General features: G+C 44.6%; 1 protein-coding gene across 1 annotated transcript in view; it reads left to right on the forward strand.

Annotated features, from left to right (window-relative positions):
• The window catches only part of LOC106586912 (integrin alpha-V), a 112,540-nt gene that overhangs the window by 35,741 nt on the left and 54,151 nt on the right, over window positions 1-22,648 (forward strand). Inside the window, exons 11-22 of the mRNA XM_045707873.2 lie at window positions 315-367; window positions 2,579-2,784; window positions 3,415-3,606; window positions 5,528-5,573; window positions 8,165-8,272; window positions 9,683-9,738; window positions 11,240-11,394; window positions 14,721-14,858; window positions 17,093-17,160; window positions 17,374-17,521; window positions 19,792-19,884; window positions 20,121-20,200. Of these exons, the coding sequence (XP_045563829.1) occupies window positions 315-367; window positions 2,579-2,784; window positions 3,415-3,606; window positions 5,528-5,573; window positions 8,165-8,272; window positions 9,683-9,738; window positions 11,240-11,394; window positions 14,721-14,858; window positions 17,093-17,160; window positions 17,374-17,521; window positions 19,792-19,884; window positions 20,121-20,200 (1,343 nt within the window). The remainder of the gene's footprint in view (window positions 1-314; window positions 368-2,578; window positions 2,785-3,414; window positions 3,607-5,527; window positions 5,574-8,164; window positions 8,273-9,682; window positions 9,739-11,239; window positions 11,395-14,720; window positions 14,859-17,092; window positions 17,161-17,373; window positions 17,522-19,791; window positions 19,885-20,120; window positions 20,201-22,648) is intronic.

Raw genomic sequence — 22,648 nt, forward strand, 5'->3', positions numbered from 1 at the left:
TGGCTAACTAGCTAGTTAGCGGTGGTGGGCGCTAATAGTGTTTCAATCGGGTGACATCACTCGCTCTGAGACCTTGAAGTAGTTGTTCCCCCTTTGCTCTGCAAGGGCCGTGGCTTTTGTGGAGCGATGGGTAACGATGCTTCGAGGGTGGCTGTTGTCGATGTGCGCAGAGGGTCCCTGGTTCGAGCCCAGGTCGGGGCGAGGAGAGGGACGGAAGCTAAACTGTTACATATGGAACTGTAGTAATCCATATTTAGATCCTGACGGTGGACTCTGGAAGATCTCATTGTATTTCTCTCTGCCTGTTTCCTCAGATGGCTGCCTACTTTGGCCATTCAGTGGCAGCGACCGACATCAATAATGATGGGTAAGCAACGATGTTTATAAAACTGGTTGTTTGGATGCTGATTGGACGAGCAGCGTTCCAAGCCGTGCTGTATTGGCCGTCACAGACACACCTATGGCTGCTAACTGTTCCATCTGAAAACGATCACTGCACCTCCATCAGAATATCATGTTGCTGTCAGAATCATCTCTCGTATTTATCTCAACTCGCACATTATTTCCCATTGCTTCCAGCCTAGCGTTTAGTTTGGTACAGCGGGGGTTAATATAAGCATTTAGTTTGGTACAGCGGGGGTTAATATCAGCCTAGCATTTAGTTTGGTACAGCAGGGGTTAATATAAACCTAGCATTTAGTTTGGTACAGAGGGGGTTAATATCAGCCTAGCATTTAGTTTGGTACAGCAGGGGTTAATATAAGCCTAGCATTTAGTTTGGTACAGCAGGGGTTAATATAAACCTAGCATTTAGTTTGGTACAGCGGGGGTTAATATCAGCCTAGCATTTAGTTTGGTACAGCAGGGGTTAATATAAACCTAGCATTTAGTTTGGTACAGTGGGGGTTAATATCAGCATTTAGTTTGGTACAGAGGGGGTTAATATCAGCCTAGCATTTAGTTTGGTACAGTGGGGGTTAATATCAGCCTAGCTCTTGTTTGGTACAGCGGGGGTTAATATCAGCCTAGCATTTAGTTTGGTACAGCGGGGGTTAATATCAGCCTAGCATTTAGTTTGGTACAGTGGGGGTTAATATCAGCATTTAGTTTGGTACAGCGGGGGTTAATATCAGCCTAGCATTTAGTTTGGTACAGCGGGGTTAATATCAGCCTAGCATTTAGTTTGGTACAGTGGGGGTTAATATCAGCATTTAGTTTGGTACAGCGGGGGTTAATATCAGCCTAGCATTTAGTTTGGTACAGCGGGGGTTAATATCAGCCTAGCATTTAGTTTGGTACAGCGGGGGTTAATATCAGCCTAGCATTTAGTTTGGTACAGTGGGGGTTAATATCAGCATTTAGTTTGGTACAGCGGGGGTTAATATCAGCCTAGCATTTAGTTTGGTACAGCGGGGGTTAATATCAGCCTAGCATTTAGTTTGGTACAGTGGGGGTTAATATCAGCATTTAGTTTGGTACAGCGGGGGTTAATATCAGCCTAGCATTTAGTTTGGTACATGAGCTATTCCCTCCCTGTTTGTCTGTTTTTTTTCCCCCTTTGCTACCTAATGAACACAACCCTTCTTCAGGATATTTATTAATGGTAAAGAGAGTTTTTAGACAGTGTTGGGATCCGCTAAAGGCATTGGATGTTCATGTCCTGTTTCAGTGTGTCTCAAGATGAAGACAAAGTCAAGATCAATAGCCTGGTAATTAAACAGCCGTCAGGCTACAAGTCCTCTCCTGAGTCCTGCTTTCGGATGCAGCTGAAATATGTTGGCTGAATTAGTTACCATCCAATGCTTTTTAATATGATGAATGCATATTTACTCGCTCTAAATGCACACAGATGCAGCTGTCTATCTGGGCTGGTTTTTAAGTAGGTTATGTCATACCATTCGTGCTTCAGTTGCAGTGCCGATATCACTTTGACATTTATAAATATTTTGTGGAGATCAAGTCCATAAAAGCCCAAATATTGTACGTGATCAATTGTAAGACAAAAAAAAAAGAGTTGGTTTCGTAAACAGATGAAGCCTAATCCTGCACTAAATAACACTTTATATGGAGAGTCCATATTGAACATGTTTCTTAGTACAGTGCTAGGCTTAGTCTATGTTCGGGGAAACCAACCCAAAATGTTATTAAAACATTATAGAAATGTCATATTTCTGTCCGAGCATTTTAAAGTACATATCTCTGTGTTATTTTTAGTGCTGCAAAATACCATTAATTAGTAGCCTTTATTTAAACTAGGCAAGTCTGTTAAGAACAAATTCTTATTTACGATGACGGCCTACACCGGCCAAACCCGGACGACGCTGGGACAATTGTGCGCCAGCCCTATGGGACTCCCAATCACGTCCGGATGTGATACAGCCTGGAATCGAACCAGGGTGTCTTTTAGTGACGCCTCAAGCGCTGAGATGCAGTGCCTTAGACCGCTGAACCAATCGGGAGCACATTAATTACCAGGAATTAATAGTCCACACCTTTTTTTTACCATGAATTCGTAGTCCACTATTGGAAGTTTGTCTTCTGTAGTGTAAACCCTAATTATGTCTCTGTCTCTCCTCAGGCTGGTGGATCTGTTTGTGGGGGCCCCTCTGTTCATGGAGCGTGGTAGTGATGGGAAGCTGAGGGAGGTGGGCCAGGTGTCTGTGTTCCTGGGGAAGGGAGGCTTCTCCTTCCACACACCCATCACACTGAGTGGGACAGAGATCTACTCACGCTTCGGCAGTTCTATCGCCACACTGGGGGACCTGGATATGGATGGCTTCAACGGTATGTACGAGGCCTTAACGGTATGTACTAGGCCTTAACGGTATGTACGAGACCATAACGGTATGTACGAGGCCTCAGCGGTATGTACGAGGCCTCAGCGGTATGTGTGAGGCTTCAACGGTATGTACGAGGCCTTAGCGGTATGTACGAGACCTTAGCGGTATGTACGAGGCCATAACGGTATGTACGAGGCCTCAGCGGTATGTACGAGGCCTCAGCGGTATGTACGAGGCTTGAACGGTATGTACGAGGCTTGAACGGTATGTACGAGGCCTCAACGGTATGTACGAGGCCTCAACGGTATGCGTGAGGCCTCAACGGTATGCGCGAGGCCTCAACGGTATGTACGAGGCGTGGAGCCTCTGAGACTACCGTCTGCATGGTTCTTACAAACTCATAATGATCACTAGAGTTGCTACTTTCTCAAAGTTCACAGGTTTTTCAGAAATCCTCCTGATTGGAGCACTCCGGGATTTAGGAGGAAATAAGAAAGAGTGTCCTCCAACCAGGATTGCTTCCGAGGCCCCCATACTAGTCATACAACTCGGAGAGATTCCCTGGTTTGAAGACAACGGCCAAACCACCATGAAGGGTTGTTAATGATCATCCTGTAATGTTTCTCTGTTCCAGACATCGCCGTAGCTGCACCCTACGGCGGGCCGAAGCACCGCGGCCTAGTGTACATCCACAATGGGAGGGCTGCAGGGCCTGACCTAGTGCCTTCTCAGGTCCTAGAGGGGAGGTGGGCCTCCTCTTACATGCCCCCCAGCTTTGGATACTCCCTGCACGGAGCCACTGATATTGACCAGAATGGATACCCAGGTAGTTTCATACCAAAATACATACCCAGGTATTTTGATACTAGAAGAGATACCCAGGTAGTTTGATACTAGAATGGATACCCAGGTAGTGTCATACTAGAATGGATACCCAGGTAGTTTGATACTAGAATGGATACCCAGGTAGTGTCATACTAGAATGGATACCCAGGTAGTTTGATACTAGAATGGATACCCAGGTAGTGTCATACTAGAATGGATACCCAGGTAGTTTGATACTAGAATGGATACCCAGGTAGTTTGATACTAGAATGGATACCCAGGTAGTGTCATACTAGAATGGATACCCAGGTAGTTTGATACTAGAATGGATACCCAGGTAGTTTGATACTAGAATGGATACCCAGGTAGTGTCATACTAGAATGGATACCCAGGTAGTTTGATACTAGACTAGATTTCCAGGTAGTTTGATACTAGAATGGATACCCAGGTAGTTTGATACTAGAATGGATACCCAGGTAGTGTTATACTAGAATGGATACCCAGGTAGTGTCATACTAGAATGGATACCCAGGTAGTTTGATACTAGACTAGATGCCCAGGTAGTTTGATACTAGAATGGATACCCAGGTAGTTTGATACTAGAATGGATACCCAGGTAGTGTTATACTAGAATGGATACCCAGGTAGTTTGATACTAGAATGGATACCCAGGTAGTGTCATACTAGAATGGATACCCAGGTAGTTTGATACTAGAATGGATACCCAGGTAGTGTCATACTAGAATGGAAACCCAGGTAGTGTCATACTAGCCTTCCCTGTAGCTCAGTTGGTAGAGCATGGTGTTTGCAACGCCAGGGTTGTGGGTTCGATTCCCACGGGGGGCCAGTACAAAAAAAATAATGTATGAAATGTATGCATTCACTACTGTAAGTCGCTCTGGATAAGAGCGTCTGCTAAATGACTAAAATGTAAAATGTAGAATGGATACCCAGGTAGTGTCATACTAGAATGGATACCCAGGTAGTTTGATACTAGAATGGATACCCAGGTAGTTTGATACTAGAATGGATACCCAGGTAGTTTGATACTAGAATGGATACCCAGGTAATGTCATACTAGAATGGATACCCAGGTAGTTTGATACTAGAAGAGATACCCAGGTAGTTTGATACTAGAATGGATACCCAGGTAATGTCATACTAGAATGGATACCCAGGTAGTTTGATACTAGAATGGATACCCAGGTAGTGTCATACTAGAATGGATACCCAGGTAGTGTTATACTAGAATGGATACCCAGGTAGTGTCATAGTAGAATGGATACCCAGGTTTAGTTAGGGGAGGTTGAAGTGTTGTTGAAAGGCTGTTAGCTCTGCTAGTATTTTCCTGGGTTTGTGGTGACTGAATGCTTACAGATTTGGCTTTTACTTGGTAAAGAAACTAAAACATAAAGGATTTGAATGTGGTTATTACCGGGCTTGTTGCTTGGTAAGCCTGCTGGCATTATATATACTGATGTTTTTCTCTCCACTGTCTCTCTCCCCTCTCTCTCCCTTCTCTCCCCTCTCTCTCTCCCTTCTCTCCCTTCTCTCCCTTCTCTCCCCTCTCTCTCTCCCTTCTCTCCCTTCTCTCCCCTCTCTCTCCCTTCTCTCCCCTCTCTCTCTCCCTTCTCTCCCTTCTCTCCACTGTCTCTCTCCCTTCTCTCCCCTCTCTCCCTTCTCTCCACTGTCTCTCTCCCTTCTCTCCCCTCTCTCTTTCCCTTCTCTCCCGCCTCTCTCTCTCCCCCTCTCTCTCTCTCTCCCGCCTCTCTCTCTCTTTCTCCCTTCTCTCCCCCTCTCTCTCTCCCCTCTCTCTCTCCCCTCTCTCTCTCTCTCTCCCTTCTTGCCCCCTCTCTCTCTCTCTCTCTCTCTCTCTCTCTCTCTCTCTCTCTCTCTCTCTCTCTCTCTCTCTCTACCACAGACTTAATAGTTGGTGTATTTGGTGCAGACAAAGCCGTTCTATACAGGTATGGTAGCGCTGCGGTTTCCTTTCTTTGATGTTCCACATGCCTTCAATGTAACGTACTTTATGATCCTGAAGCACCTACACCATCCAAGGTGTTTTATATTCAAGTAGCCAACATGGTTTATAGGCCATTATCCAAGGTGTTTTATATTCAAGTAGCCCACATGGTTTATATGCCATTATCCAAGGTGTTTTCTATTCAAGTAGCCCACATGGTTTATAGGGCCATTATCCAAGGTGTTTTATATTCAAGTAGCCCACATGGTTTATAGGGCCATTATCCAAGGTGTTTTCTATTCAAGTAGCCCACATGGTTTATAGGCCATTATCCAAGGTGTTTTCTATTCAAGTAGTCCACATGGTTTATAGGCCATTATCCAAGGTGTTTTCTATTCAAGTAGCCCACATGGTTTATAGGCCATTATCCAAGGTGTTTTCTATTCAAGTAGTCCACATGGTTTATAGGGCCATTATCCAAGGTGTTTTCTATTCAAGTAGCCCACATGGTTTATAGGCCATTATCCAAGGTGTTTTCTATTCAAGTAGCCCACATGGTTTATAGGCCATTATCCAAGGTGTTTTATATTCAAGTAGCCCACATGGTTTATAGGCCATTATCCAAGGTGTTTTATATTCAAGTAGTCCACATGGTTTATATGCCATTATCCAAGGTGTTTTATATTCAAGTAGCTCACATGGTTTATAGGCCATTATCCAAGGTGTTTTATATTCAAGTAGTCCACATGGTTTATAGGGCCATTATCCAAGGTGTTTTATATTCAAGTAGCTCACATGGTTTATAGGCCATTATCCAAGGTGTTTTATATTCAAGTAGTCCACATGGTTTATATGCCCATTATCCAATGTGTTTTATATTCAAGTAGCCAACATGGTTTATAGGCCATTATCCAAGGTGTTTTATATTCAAGTAGTCCACATGGTTTATATGCCATTATCCAAGGTGTTTTATATTCAAGTAGCCCACATGGTTTATAGGCCATTATCCAAGGTGTTTTATATTCAAGTAGTCCACATGGTTTATAGGCCCATTATCCATGGTGTTTTATATTCAAGTAGCTCACATGGTTTATATGCCATTATCCAAGGTGTTTTCTATTCAAGTAGCCCACATGGTTTATATGCCATTAGTGGAACATAAAACCTTAGTAGTGTCTTCTCATTTAAAAGTGAACGTTGTAACAGTCTCTACAGGCACCCGTACTATATAGGCAGCTGACTTCACAACACAGACAGTACAGTATAGATGTGACATGCATGCTGTACAACTCTATTGATCCTATAGCTAAACTCTTGCTGTGGTCGTGACCCATGGTCCTTGGATAGCAATGCTAACCCACTTATAGATCGGTGAGTTGGCTGGCTGTCAGGATAGATCTCCCCCTGTGAGTTGGCTGGCTGGCTGTCAGGATAGATCTCCCCCTGTGAGTTGGCTGGCTGGCTGTCAGGATAGATCTCCCCCTGTGAGTTGGCTGGCTGGCTGTCAGGATAGATCTCCCCCTGTGAGTTGGCTGGCTGGCTGTCAGGATAGATCTCCCCCTGTGAGTTGGCTGGCTGGCTGTCAGGATAGATCTCCCCCTGTGAGTTGGCTGGCTGGCTGTCAGGATAGATCTCCCCCTGTGAGTTGGCTGGCTGGCTGTCAGGATAGATCTCCCCCTGTGAGTTGGCTGGCTGTGTGGATAGATCTCCCCCTGTGAGTTGACTGGCTGGCTGTCAGGATAGATCTCCCCCTGTGAGCTGGCTGGCTGGCTGTCAGGATAGATCTCCCCCTGTGAGTTGACTGGCTGGCTGTCAGGATAGATCTCCTCCTGTGAGTTGGCTGGCTGGCTGGCTGTCAGGATAGATCTCCCCCTGTGAGTTGACTGGCTGGCTGTCAGGATAGATCTCCCCCTGTGAGTTGACTGGCTGGCTGTCAGGATAGATCTCCCCCTGTGAGTTGGCTGGCTGGCTGGCTGTCAGGATAGATCTCCCCCTGTGAGTTGGCTGGCTGTCTGTCAGGATAGATCTCCCCCTGTGAGTTGACTGGCTGGCTGGCTGTCAGGATAGATCTCCCCCTGTGAGTTGACTGGCTGTCAGGATAGATCGCCCCCTATGAGTTGACTGGCTGGCTGGCTGGCTGTCAGGATAGATCTCCCCCTGTGAGTTGACTGGCTGGCTGTCAGGATAGATCTCCCCCTGTGAGTTGACTGGCTGGCTGTCAGGGGGAGCCCTGTGCTTTTAGAAGTCTTCCATAAAAAGGAAAGAAGACAGCAGCAGCTTTCGACCTTAGTCCAACCCTGCGTTCCAAATTGCCCTGTGGACCCTGGTCAAAAGTAGTGCACTATAAAGGGAATAGGGTGTCATTTGGGGGACAGGGGACAGAGGGGACACAGTGACTTTAGCTTCGGGCTAGCAGTCTAGCTTGTTAGATTATAGCTTCACACTTCCCTACACCCTATTCGTTACACATAGTGCACTATATAGGCAATATGATGCCATATGGGCCGCAGGGTTCATGGATGCTTTACTTTTGTCTGAGGTCGCGCTGCGCTCACCGCTCTGTTTATGGTCTGACCTCTGACCTTTGATTCCCAGGGCCCGGCCGGTCATCAGTGTTAACGCCACCCTGGACATCAGCCCTCAGATCCTCAACCCACAGGATAGGAACTGCAAACTGCCTGACCATGACACACCAGTGTCCTGGTGCGTGACACACTGATTTTCACTTTCTTATGAGAGAAAATGTTAATGTCTATGTGTGATGCATTGGTTCATATCAGGGATGACATTGAAGAACCAAAATGTAATGGAAATCGGGGGGTCTTCATTGACTGCAGTGGTCGTCCACACAGTGTATTAGAAAGTTACACTTGCAAGCCTTTGTTTGAGAATAACTATATGTTAATATGGCATACTCTTGTTCTTCCTTTGTGCTGATTGCATATTTGTAACACAGACAAACTTCCTCTCTGGAAATCTCATGTTTAAACTGTACAGACAGACTTCCTGTCTGGTAACCTCATGTTTAAACTGTACAGACAGACTTCCTGTCTGGTAACCTCATGTTTAAACTGTACAGACAGACTTCCTGTCTGGTAACCTCATGTTTAAACTGTACAGACAGACTTCCTGTCTGGTAACCTCATGTTTAAACTGTACAGACAGACTTCCTGTCTGGTAACCTCATGTTTAAACTGTACAGACAGACTTCCTGTCTGGTAACCTCATGTTTAAACTGCACAGACAAACTTCCTCTCTGGTAACCTCATGTTTAAACTGTACAGACAGACTTCCTGTCTGGTAACCTCATGTTTAAACTGTACAGACAAACAGAGCTGACATAAGACCATGCAACATGTTTAGCTAGTATCTACCGTGTGGTGCTGCATGCTTGTCTTGAGAACTGTAGAGAACACTGTGGCCCGTAGAGAACTCTGTGGCCCGTAGAGAACACTGTGGCCCGTAGAGAACACTGTGGCCCGTAGAGAACTCTGTGGCCCGTAGAGAACACTGTGGCCCGTAGAGAACACTGTGGCCCGTAGAGAACTCTGTGGCCCGTAGAGAACACTGTGGCCCGTAGAGAACACTGTGGCCCGTAGAGAACACTGTGGCCCGTAGAGAACACTGTGGCCCGTAGAGAACACTGTGGCCCGTAGAGAACACTGTGGCCCGTAGAGAACACTGTGGCCCGTAGAGAACACTGTGGGCCGTAGAGAACACTGTGGCCCATAGAGAACACTGTGGCCCGTAGAGAACACTGTGGCCCGTAGAGAACTCTGTGGCCCGTAGAGAACTCTGTGGCCCGTAGAGAACTCTGTGGCCCGTAGAGAACACTGTGGCCCGTAGAGAACACTGTGGCCCGTAGAGAACACTGTGGCCCGTAGAGAACTCTGTGGCCCGTAGAGAACTCTGTGGCCCGTAGAGAACTCTGTGGCCCGTAGAGAACACTGTGGCCCGTAGAGAACACTGTGGCCCGTAGAGAACTCTGTGGCCCGTAGAGAACACTGTGGCCCGTAGAGAACACTATAGTGCTTTTAGAGTTGGATCTGGTTTGTTTTTAGTTGTGTCTCTGAGATGTAAGTGTATGGTCATATTTATTGTGTCTCCCCTCAGTTTCAAAGTGAAGTACTGTGTTAAGGCGAGTGGGAGAAGCGCTCCAGCCTCACTGAGTAAGTATCTGAAGGATATCTACTTCTTTACACTACATTGGATCCCTACGGGGCTCTCTGCTACACAACAAACGCTACTCTAGACAAAGTTACCTGACAGTGTTTCCCCTCTCCCGTGTCCACCAGCTGTACTTAAAGAGAACTCTCCTTTACGGTCACAAAACACAGCTGTCCGTCTTTCCCTCCATTTCTCTGAAACAATGATGTGTCCCAAATGGCACCCTATTCCCTACATAGTGCCCTTACCTTTGACCTGAGCCCTATGGACCCTGGTTAAAAAGTAGTGCACTATAAAGGGAATAGGATGCCATTTGGGACATACTGTGGCAACAGAACCGCAGCTCACCTCTTGTCTCTGTATAGAGACATCCTGTCTGCCTGTACTAAGTTTGTTACCCAGCCTGTTAAGAGTATAGCTTCAGGCTAATAGTGTGAGCTCAGCTCAGTTCCCAGCAGGACAGCTTGCTGTGTGCTGTAAGGTTTATAAAGGCCTCCATCTGGCTTTGCATCAGTTACATGGCAACATACTCGGTCTGCCTTCCTGCCTTCCTGCCTTCCTGCCTTCCTGCCTGCCTGCCTGCCTGCCTGCCTGCCTGCCTGCCTTCCTGCCTTCCTGCCTTCCTGCCTTCCTGCCTTCCTGCCTGCCTGCCTTCCTGCCTGCCTGCCTGCCTGTCTGTCTGTCTGTCTGTCTGTCTGTCTGTCTGTCTGTCTGTCTGTCTGTCTGTCTGTCTGTCTTCCTGCCTGTCTGCCTGCCTGCCGCTGTCTGTCTGTCTGTCTGTCTGTCTGTCTGTCTGTCTGTCTGTCTGTCTGTCTGTAATGGCTTTCAGACTCTGGGACGTGTTCATTAGGGCGTACTGTAGCAAAACGTTTTGCAACACAAATGTAAACAAACATTCCTTATTGGACAAGTTCAGGTAGCCTCTTCCTGTTTCAGTAAGTTTTTTTCTTCTTCTCCCTAATGAGTAGGACCACAGACGACGTTCCCAATTCATTATTTCTCTAGAGGCCTTTGAACTTCACTGCTCATGTCCCCCCGACTCCCATCAAATGGGTAGTGTTGCAGGAAACTAGAAACGTCTGTTCTCATACCTTCTGTTACAGGAAACTAGAAAGATCTTCTTGTTGTAATAGCTTCTGTTACAGGAAACTAGAAAGGTCTATTCTAATAGCTGCTGTTACAGGAAACTAGAAACGTCTTGTTCTCATAGCTACTGTATGAAGCTAGAGGAACAAATAGCTGTGTTTTGTGGTGAAGAAAGGAGACTTCTCGATAAGTAACCTACAGCTGGTCTACGGTGGAGAAGTAAACTCTGTATTTCTGGCATCTGTCCGTCTTATCTGGACATGATGTGCGTCTTTTTTTAGAAATGAATAATTTCCCCCTGAAAAAGCATTGCTCATATCACAACTGGTGCCATTACCGTTAGAACTATCTCTCAGTGACCTGTTAGCTAGCTAGTTAGTCATGGCCTCATTGTCAGTCAGTCTGTGTCCTTGTCAGAGTTCCAGGTTGACCTGGTGTTGGACAGACTCAAACACAAGGGGGCGACAAAGAGAGTTCTGTTCCTCCACGGCAAGACATCTCGGTACACCAAGAACATGACGGTCAGCAACGGCCGAGGACCGGCGTGCGAGGAGCAAGAAGCCTTCCTCATAGTGAGTTATCCAAAGGAAATGGACCCATCCCTTAACAGAACCCTAAGCTCATATGATCTGAGAGGAATAGGACTGGTGGAAACAATATGACCGTTCTAATCATTTTCTCAGATCTCCAGAGGTGTGTGTAGCGGGCTACGAGTTGGTTTGGAATTAGGGGACAGTTTCATCTTGTAACTTTAGGCATTGTCAAGATTCTGTATGCTGTGTGTATGTGTTCATGGATTGTTGTTGTTTTAGCGTTCTATGTGTAGAAGTTACTAAACCACAACTCTCTGTAGGATGACTCCAGTTACTAAACCACAACCCTCTGTAGGATGACTCCAGTTACTAAACCACAACTCTCTGTAGGATGACTCCAGTTACTAAACCACAACTCTCTGTAGGATGACTCCAGTTACTAAACCACAACCCTCTGTAGGATGACTCCAGTTACTAAACCACAACTCTCTGCTCTGTAGGATGACTCCAGTTACTAAACCACAACCCTCTGTTCTGTAGGATGACTCCAGTTACTAAACCACAACTCTCTGTAGGATGACTCCAGTTACTAAACCACAACTCTCTGTAGGATGACTCCAGTTACTAAACCACAACTCTCTGTAGGATGACTCCAGTTACTAAACCACAACTCTCTGTAGGATGACTCCAGTTACTAAACCACAACTCTCTGTAGGATGACTCCAGTTACTAAACCACAACTCTCTGTAGGATGACTCCAGTTACTAAACCACAACTCTCTGTAGGATGACTCCAGTTACTAAACCACAACCCTCTGTAGGATGACTCCAGTTACTAAACCGCAACTCTCTGTAGGATGACTCCAGTTACTAAACCACAACTCTCTGTAGGATGACTCCAGTTACTAAACCACAACTCTCTGTAGGATGACTCCAGTTACTAAACCACAACTCTCTGTAGGATGACTCCAGTTACTAAACCACAACCCTCTGTAGGATGACTCCAGTTACTAAACCACAACTCTCTGTAGGATGACTCCAGTTACTAAACCACAACCCTCTGTAGGATGACTCCAGTTACTAAACCACAACCCTCTGTAGGATGACTCCAGTTACTAAACCACAACTCTCTGTAGGATGACTCCAGTTACTAAACCACAACCCTCTGTAGGATGACTCCAGTTACTAAACCACAACTCTCTGTAGGATGACTCCAGTTACTAAACCACAACCCTCTGTAGGATGACTCCAGTTACTAAACCACAACCCTCTGTAGGATGACTCCAGTTACTAAACCACAACTCTCTGCTCTGTAGGATGACTCCAGTTATTAAACCACAACTCTCTGCTCTGTAGGATGACTCCAGTTACTAAACCACAACTCTCTGTAGGATGACTCCAGTTACTAAACCACAACTCTCTGTAGGATGACTCCAGTTACTAAACCACAACTCTCTGCTCTGTAGGATGACTCCAGTTACTAAACCACAACCCTCTGTAGGATGACTCCAGTTACTAAACCACAACTCTCTGCTCTGTAGGATGACTCCAGTTACTAAACCACAACTCTCTGTAGGATGACTCCAGTTACTAAACCACAACTCTCTGTAGGATGACTCCAGTTACTAAACCACAACTCTCTGTAGGATGACTCCAGTTACTAAACCACAACTCTCTGTAGGATGACTCCAGTTACTAAACCACAACCCTCTGCTCTGTAGGATGACTCCAGTTACTAAACCACAACTCTATGTAGGATGACTCCAGTTACTAAACCACAACCCTCTGTAGGATGACTCCAGTTACTAAACCACAACTCTCTGTAGGATGACTCCAGTTACTAAACCACAACCCTCTGCTCTGTAGGATGACTCCAGTTACTAAACCACAACTCTCTGTAGGATGACTCCAGTTACTAAACCACAACTCTCTGCTCTGTAGGATGACTCCAGTTACTAAACCACAACTCTCTGTAGGATGACTCCAGTTACTAAACCACAACTCTCTGTAGGATGACTCCAGTTACTAAACCACAACCCTCTGTAGGATGACTCCAGTTACTAAACCACAACTCTCTGTAGGATGACTCCAGTTACTAAACCACATCTCTCTGTAGGATGACTCCAGTTACTAAACCACAACTCTCTGTAGGATGACTCCAGTTACTAAACCACAACCCTCTGTAGGATGACTCCAGTTACTAAACCACAACTCTCTGTAGGATGACTCCAGTTACTAAACCACAACTCTCTGTAGGATGACTCCAGTTACTAAACCACAACTCTCTGTAGGATGACTCCAGTTACTAAACCACAACCCTCTGTAGGATGACTCCAGTTACTAAACCACAACTCTCTGCTCTGTAGGATGACTCCAGTTACTAAACCACATCTCTCTGTAGGATGACTCCAGTTACTAAACCACAACTCTCTGCTCTGTAGGATGACTCCAGTTACTAAACCACAACTCTCTGCTCTGTAGGATGACTCCAGTTACTAAACCACAACTCTCTGTAGGATGACTCCAGTTACTAAACCACAACTCTCTGTAGGATGACTCCAGTTACTAAACCACAACCCTCTGTAGGATGACTCCAGTTACTAAACCACAACCCTCTGTAGGATGACTCCAGTTACTAAACCACAACTCTCTGTAGGATGACTCCAGTTACTAAACCACAACTCTCTGTAGGATGACTCCAGTTACTAAACCACAACTCTCTGTAGGATGACTCCAGTTACTAAACCACAACCCTCTGTAGGATGACTCCAGTTACTAAACCACAACTCTATGTAGGATGACTCCAGTTACTAAACCACAACTCTCTGTAGGATGACTCCAGTTACTAAACCACAACTCTCTGTAGGATGACTCCAGTTACTAAACCACAACTCTCTGTAGGATGACTCCAGTTACTAAACCACAACCCTCTGCTCTGTAGGATGACTCCAGTTACTAAACCACAACTCTCTGTAGGATGACTCCAGTTACTAAACCACAACTCTCTGTAGGATGACTCCAGTTACTAAACCACATCTCTCTGTAGGATGACTCCAGTTACTAAACCACAACCCTCTGTAGGATGACTCCAGTTACTAAACCACAACTCTATGTAGGATGACTCCAGTTACTAAACCACAACTCTCTGTAGGATGACTCCAGTTACTAAACCACAACTCTCTGTAGGATGACTCCAGTTACTAAACCACAACTCTCTGTAGGATGACTCCAGTTACTAAACCACAACCCTCTGCTCTGTAGGATGACTCCAGTTACTAAACCACAACTCTCTGTAGGATGACTCCAGTTACTAAACCACAACTCTCTGTAGGATGACTCCAGTTACTAAACCACATCTCTCTGTAGGATGACTCTGAGTTCCGGGATAAGATCACTCCCATCTCTGTGTTCATGGAGTTCAGTTTGGACTATCAGCAGGCTGCAGATAAGACCGGCCTACTGCCTATCCTGGACCAGACTACGCCCACCAACATCTCCAAACAGGTACCGCTTTACCTAAGGTTATCGTCCCAAATGGCACCCTATGCCCTATATATAGTGCACTTAAAAAAATAATAATCTGATCCCTTATGAGTCCTGGTCTAAAGTAGTGCACTATGTAGGGAATAGGGTACCATTTAGGATGCACACTAACTGTTGTGATCAGGTGTAGAGTAACATGTTGAGTGCAGTGGAGGTCGGTGCCGTTAAAAATCAGCCTTATTTCTATATCACAGCATATTGACTGACTGTCATTCATATTCACCCAGTTCAATGTAACAGTGATGGGTTTAGGATACTGGTCCTTCACCCAGTTCAATGTAACAGTGATGGGTTTAGGATACTGGTCCTTCAACCAGTTCAATGTAACAGTGATGGGTTTAGGATACTGTCCTTCATATTCACCCAGTTCAATGTAACAGTGATGGGTTTAGGATACTGTCCTTCATATTCACCCAGTTCAATGTAACAGTGATGGGTTTAGGATACTGTCCTTCATATTCACCCAGTTCAATGTAACAGTGATGGGTTTAGGATACTGTCCTTCATATTCACCCAGTTCAATGTAACAGTGATGGGTTTAGGATACTGTCCTTCATATTCACCCAGTTCAATGTAACAGTGATGGGTTTAGGATACTGTCCTTCATATTCACCCAGTTCAATGTAACAGTGATGGGTTTAGGATACTGTCATTCATATTCCATTCACCCAGTTCAATGTAACAGTGATTAGGTTTAGGTTACTCCATGATAGTGGAATGTTCCCTATACCCATCACGAGGTTTGTACAAACTAGCCTACAAATTTAAAGTCATCAAATTGGAGTCATCAAGGTGACAAACAGGGACACATTCAATGCCACCTTGCACCCTCTTGTCTGCATCTAGCTGATTTGGGGTGTGTGCATTAGTCCAAACAGTTGCAAAACTTTCCATTTTGCAACTAAAACAAGAGTTCCTAATTGGACAAATTCAGCCAGGTTCCTCCACGTTCTGTTCCGTTTGCTTCCATTTAAGAAACATTTTGCAACTGAATCGTCAGAATGAATCCACCACTGATCATCTGCACACACAGTTCACTCTCATAGCAGCCACGTACAGCATCATAACTTTGTTCGTTGTATAATTCCTTCTCGCATCTACGCTCTCTCTCCTCTCACCTTTTGCCTTTCGCTTGTGGACTTTAGTGTACAACACAACAGCTGTATGTGACCAGGCACAAACACCTCTCCAAGCCAAACATTCATACCTTAAAACCACTAACACAGCCTACATCGTTGTCAATATATTGACGTTATAGTCAACAAAATAGAACTAATGCGTTAATAAACACACAATCCAATCCATATGTACAATCACACAGTACAGTGTACAGCAAGCAGTTTAGCAGTTACATTGGCTGGTGCCGGTGGCAATAAATTAGTAAAACCAAGCTTACCTTAACTTGGAAGAGTTCCTGTGTTGGATAGCCTTAGCCAGCTAGCTAGCTAACGTCAATAGCATTCCTCTCTGTTTGAGTCAGGTTGTTGAGTAGGCTAAATTAGCTGCATTAGCTAAGTAAGTGAAAGGTTAAACTAAGAAGAAAAAAATATACAATGAAATATAGCTCTCTCTTTCTGCTGCATCTCCTTAATTTTGGTTAAAAAAAATGTTTAACTTCAACTATTGTCTTTCTCTCACTTTGAGTCAATTACTCACCACATTTTATACACTGCTGTGCTAGCTAGCTAGCTGTAGCTTATGCTTTCAGTACTAGATTCATTCTCTGATCCTTTGATTGGGTGGACAACATGTCAGTTCATGCTGCAAGAGCTCTGATACGTTGGAGGACGTCCTCCGGAAGTTGTCATAATTACTGTGTAAGTCTATGGAAGGGGGTGAGAACCATGAGCCTCCTTGGATTTGTATTGAAGTCAATGTACCCAGAGGAGGATGGAAGCTAGCTGTCCTCCGGCTACACCATGGTGCTACCCTACAGAGTGCTGTTGAGGCTACTGTAGACCTTCATTGTAAAGCAGTGTGTTTTAAATCAGTTATTTGGTGACGTGAATATATTTAGTATAGTTTTATCTAAAAATTATAACTTTTTTAAAAATGTTTTACTATTTTTATGAAATTTACTGAGGAGGATGGTCCTCCCCTTCCTCCTCTGTTGTAGTCTCCACTGGTTGAGTGATGAGGGATGTGTAAATATTTGTTGGGTAAACAAACTGTCTACTTGGGCCAATGTTTTTCAGGCCCATATCCTACTGGACTGTGGAGATGACAACATCTGCAAGCCAGACCTCAAGCTGTCTGTAGTGAGGTGAGTAGTGGTCCTTCTCCTCCAGTATATAAAGCTATCGGGCCTAACATAGCTAGCCAAGCCCAGCTGTACTGGCCTGGTTACAGAGAACATATCAACGCCAGAACAGTGTGGTTCTGGTTGGATCCGGCATCGGTGAGATTTGTTTTTCCGCAGTGACGTTGTTCAAACTGAGTCTAGATCTTTTTCCATGAATTGTCTTTCTACCACAAGTGACCAGAAAGAGATCTACATAGGAGATGATAACCCCTTGACCCTGGAGGTGACGGCGGAGAACAGAGGAGAAGGGGCGTACGAGGCAGAGCTACATGTCTTCCTTCCTCCCCAGGCTGACTTCACCGGGGTCGTACGCAACAGTGAGGTATAAACTCACCTTATGAACTGTAATGGTGGTGGTATGGGTAGGTCGTACCCAACAGGGAGGTATAAACTCACCTGATGAACTGTAATGGTGGTGGTATGGGTAGGTCGTACCCAACAGGGAGGTATAAACTCACCTTATGAACTGTAATGGTGGTGGTATGGGTAGGTCGTACCCAACAGGGAGGTATAAACTCACCTTATGAACTGTAATGGTGGTGGTATGGGTAGGTCGTACCCAACAGTGAGGTATAAACTCACCTTATGAACTGTAATGGTGGTGGTATGGGTAGGTCGTACCCAGCAGTGAGGTATAAACTCACCTTATGAACTGTAATGGTGGTGGTATGGGTAGGTCGTACCCAACAGGGAGGTATAAACTCACCTTATGAACTGTAATGGTGGTGGTATGGGTAGGTCGTACCCAGCAGTGAGGTATAAACTCACCTTATGAACTGTAATGGTGGTGGTATGGGTAGGTCGTACCCAACAGTGAGGTATAAACTCACCTTATGAACTGTAATGGTGGTGGTATGGGTAGGTCGTACCCAACAGGGAGGTATAAACTCACCTTATGAACTGTAATGGTGGTGGTATGGGTAGGTCGTACCCAACAGGGAGGTATAAACTCACCTTATGAACTGTAATGGTGGTGGTATGGGTAGGTCGTACCCAACAGGGAGGTATAAACTCACCTTATGAACTGTAATGGTGGTGGTATGGGTAGGTCGTACCCAACAGGGAGGTATAAACTCACCTTATGAGCTGTAATGGTGGTGGTATGGGTAGGTCGTACCCAGCAGTGAGGTATAAACTCACCTTATGAACTGTAATGGTGGTGGTATGGGTAGGTCGTACCCAGCAGTGAGGTATAAACTCACCTTATGAACTGTAATGGTGGTGGTATGGGTAGGTCGTACCCAACAGGGAGGTATAAACTCACCTTATGAACTGTAATGGTGGTGGTATGGGTAGGTCGTACCCAACAGGGAGGTATAAACTCACCTTATGAACTGTAATGGTGGTGGTATGGGTAGGTCGTACCCAACAGTGAGGTATAAACTCACCTTATGAACTGTAATGGTGGTGGTATGGGTAGGTCGTACCCAACAGGGAGGTATAAACTCACCTTATGAACTGTAATGGTGGTGGTATGGGTAGGTCGTACCCAACAGGGAGGTATAAACTCACCTTATGAACTGTAATGGTGGTGGTATGGGTAGGTCGTACCCAACAGGGAGGTATAAACTCACCTTATGAGCTGTAATGGTGGTGGTATGGGTAGGTCGTACCCAGCAGTGAGGTATAAACATCACCTTATGAACTGTAATGGTGGTGGTATGGGTAGGTCGTACCCAGCAGTGAGGTATAAACTCACCTTATGAACTGTAATGGTGGTGGTATGGGTAGGTCGTACCCAGCAGTGAGGTATAAACTCACCTTATGAACTGTAATGGTGGTGGTATGGGTAGGTCGTACCCAGCAGTGAGGTATAAATTCCCCCTCATTGGGCTCCCGAGTGGCGCAGCAGTCTAAGGCACTGCATCTCTCAGCGCTAGAGGCGTCACTACAGACCCTGGTTCGATTCCAGGCTGTATCACAAGCAGCCGTGATTGGGAGTCCCATAGGGCTGGCGCACAATTGTCCCAGAGTTGTCCAGGTTAGGGTTTGGCCCGGGGGGGTAGACAGTCATTGTAAATAAGAATTTGTTCTTAAACTGACTTGCCTAGTTCAAATAAAGGTTAAATAAAAGTGTAATGGTGTTGGTGACCTTCTCTCTAATGGGTGTTTTCCTCATTGTGTTTGTCCTCTGTATTCCTCTGGTGGGTGCTATACAGTGATGATGGTTAAGTTACTCATTTGATAGACTCTCATCGTTGATTCACTTTTTTATTTATTTAAAAATATATATATTTTAACTTTTATTTAACTAGGCAAGTCAGTTAAGAACAAATTCTTATTTTACAATGACGGTCTAGGAACAGTGGGTTTGTTCATGGGGCAGAACGATAGATTTTTACCTTGTCAGCTCGGGGGATTCGATATTGCAACCTTCCGGTTACTAGTCCAACGCTCTAACCACTAGGCTAACCTGCCGCCCCATAGATATTATCCACTAGAAGTGGTTCTCTGAAAGAATCCTGATGCTAAAATACTAACGAGACATGTTTGTTTGTCCAAAAACAATACAACAGTGATGTTATGATGACGGACACAGACGTATTGCACCAGTCAAGCTTAGAAAATACATATTTATTTGTCCCTTTCCAGACTCTGTCTAGATTGTCCTGTGCCTACAAGATAGAGAATCAGACCAGGGTGGTGGTGTGTGACCTGGGGAACCCCATGAAAGGAGGAACTAAGGTGAGTGGGATGGAGCATGCAAATGGTGACAGTCCTGTTGACCTGAAAGGGGGGATATCTGTTCTAGGTATTCTATTTCTATGTTGGTCTGTTCTAGGTATTCTATTTCTATGTTGGTGTTGACAGGACACCTAGACGGCACCGTGTAACCGGGTCCTGGTACATAGTGAATAAAGGTGACTCTGATCGGAGTGACTTACAGTGATCCCGATGTTGTGGTGTCTTGTCGTCTTCAGGTGCTGGCCGGTCTGCGTTTCAGCGTTCACCAGCTCTCAGAGCAGGACACGTCTGTGAAATTTGACCTGCAGATACAGAGGTAATCAAGGCTGTAGCTACATATGAGAAACTCAGTCGGGGTCTCAACTTACTGTTGAGAGTTAGAATATTAAAGTAGCAATTTGTAAACGTTGTTATGCATCAGCGGATTTCCTGTTATATGTCACTCTCTAACCAGGTTTCCTGTTGTTATATGTCACTCTCTAACCAGGTTTCCTGTTGTTATATGTCACTCTCTAACCAGGTTTCCTGTTGTTATATGTCACTCTCTAACCAGGTTTCCTGTTGTTATATGTCACTCTCTAACCAGGTTTCCTGTTGTTATATGTCACTCTCTAACCAGGTTTCCTGTTGTTATATGTCACTCTCTAACCAGGTTTCCTGTTGTTATATGTCACTCTCTAACCAGGTTTCCTGTTGTTATATGTCACTCTCTAACCAGGTTTCCTGTTGTTATATGTCACTCTCTAACCAGGTTTCCTGTTGTTATATGTCACTCTCTAACCAGGTTTCCTGTTGTTATATGTCACTCTCTAACCAGGTTTCCTGTTGTTATATGTCACTCTCTAACCAGGTTTCCTGTTGTTATATGTCACTCTCTAACCAGGTTTCCTGTTGTTATATGTCACTCTCTAACCAGGTTTCCTGTTGTTATATGTCACTCTCTAACCAGGTTTCCTGTTGTTATATGTCACTCTCTAACCAGGTTTCCTGTTGTTATATGTCACTCTCTAACCAGGTTTCCTGTTGTTATATGTCACTCTCTAACCAGGTTTCCTGTTGTTATATGTCACTCTCTAACCAGGTTTCCTGTTGTTATATGTCACTCTCTAACCAGGTTTCCTGTTGTTATATGTCACTCTCTAACCAGGTTTCCTGTTGTTATATGTCACTCTCTAACCAGGTTTCCTGTTGTTATATGTCACTCTCTAACCAGGTTTCCTGTTGTTATATGTCACTCTCTAACCAGGTTTCCTGTTGTTATATGTCACTCTCTAACCAGGTTTCCTGTTGTTATATGTCACTCTCTAACCAGGTTTCCTGTTGTTATATGTCACTCTCTAACCAGGTTTCCTGTTGTTATATGTCACTCTCTAACCAGGTTTCCTGTTGTTATATGTCACTCTCTAACCAGGTTTCCTGTTGTTATATGTCACTCTCTAACCAGGTTTCCTGTTGTTATATGTCACTCTCTAACCAGGTTTCCTGTTGTTATATGTCACTCTCTAACCAGGTTTCCTGTTGTTATATGTCACTCTCTAACCAGGTTTCCTGTTGTTATATGTCACTCTCTAACCAGGTTTCCTGTTGTTATATGTCACTCTCTAACCAGGTTTCCTGTTGTTATATGTCACTCTCTAACCAGGTTTCCTGTTGTTATATGTCACTCTCTAACCAGGTTTCCTGTTGTTATATGTCACTCTCTAACCAGGTTTCCTGTTGTTATATGTCACTCTCTAACCAGGTTTCCTGTTGTTATATGTCACTCTCTAACCAGGTTTCCTGTTGTTATATGTCACTCTCTAACCAGGTTTCCTGTTGTTATATGTCACTCTCTAACCAGGTTTCCTGTTGTTATATGTCACTCTCTAACCAGGTTTCCTGTTGTTATATGTCACTCTCTAACCAGGTTTCCTGTTGTTATATGTCACTCTCTAACCAGGTTTCCTGTTGTTATATGTCACTCTCTAACCAGGTTTCCTGTTGTTATATGTCACTCTCTAACCAGGTTTCCTGTTGTTATATGTCACTCTCTAACCAGGTTTCCTGTTGTTATATGTCACTCTCTAACCAGGTTTCCTGTTGTTATATGTCACTCTCTAACCAGGTTTCCTGTTGTTATATGTCACTCTCTAACCAGGTTTCCTGTTGTTATATGTCACTCTCTAACCAGGTTTCCTGTTGTTATATGTCACTCTCTAACCAGGTTTCCTGTTGTTATATGTCACTCTCTAACCAGGTTTCCTGTTGTTATATGTCACTCTCTAACCAGGTTTCCTGTTGTTATATGTCACTCTCTAACCAGGTTTCCTGTTGTTATATGTCACTCTCTAACCAGGTTTCCTGTTGTTATATGTCACTCTCTAACCAGGTTTCCTGTTGTTATATGTCACTCTCTAACCAGGTTTCCTGTTGTTATATGTCACTCTCTAACCAGGTTTCCTGTTGTTATATGTCACTCTCTAACCAGGTTTCCTGTTGTTATATGTCACTCTCTAACCAGGTTTCCTGTTGTTATATGTCACTCTCTAACCAGGTTTCCTGTTGTTATATGTCACTCTCTAACCAGGTTTCCTGTTGTTATATGTCACTCTCTAACCAGGTTTCCTGTTGTTATATGTCACTCTCTAACCAGGTTTCCTGTTGTTATATGTCACTCTCTAACCAGGTTTCCTGTTGTTATATGTCACTCTCTAACCAGGTTTCCTGTTGTTATATGTCACTCTCTAACCAGGTTTCCTGTTGTTATATGTCACTCTCTAACCAG

This window comes from Salmo salar, chromosome 25 (assembly GCF_965601325.2).
Source record: "Salmo salar chromosome 25, fSalSal1, whole genome shotgun sequence".
In the NCBI taxonomy this organism is placed as follows: Eukaryota; Metazoa; Chordata; class Actinopteri; order Salmoniformes; family Salmonidae; genus Salmo; species Salmo salar.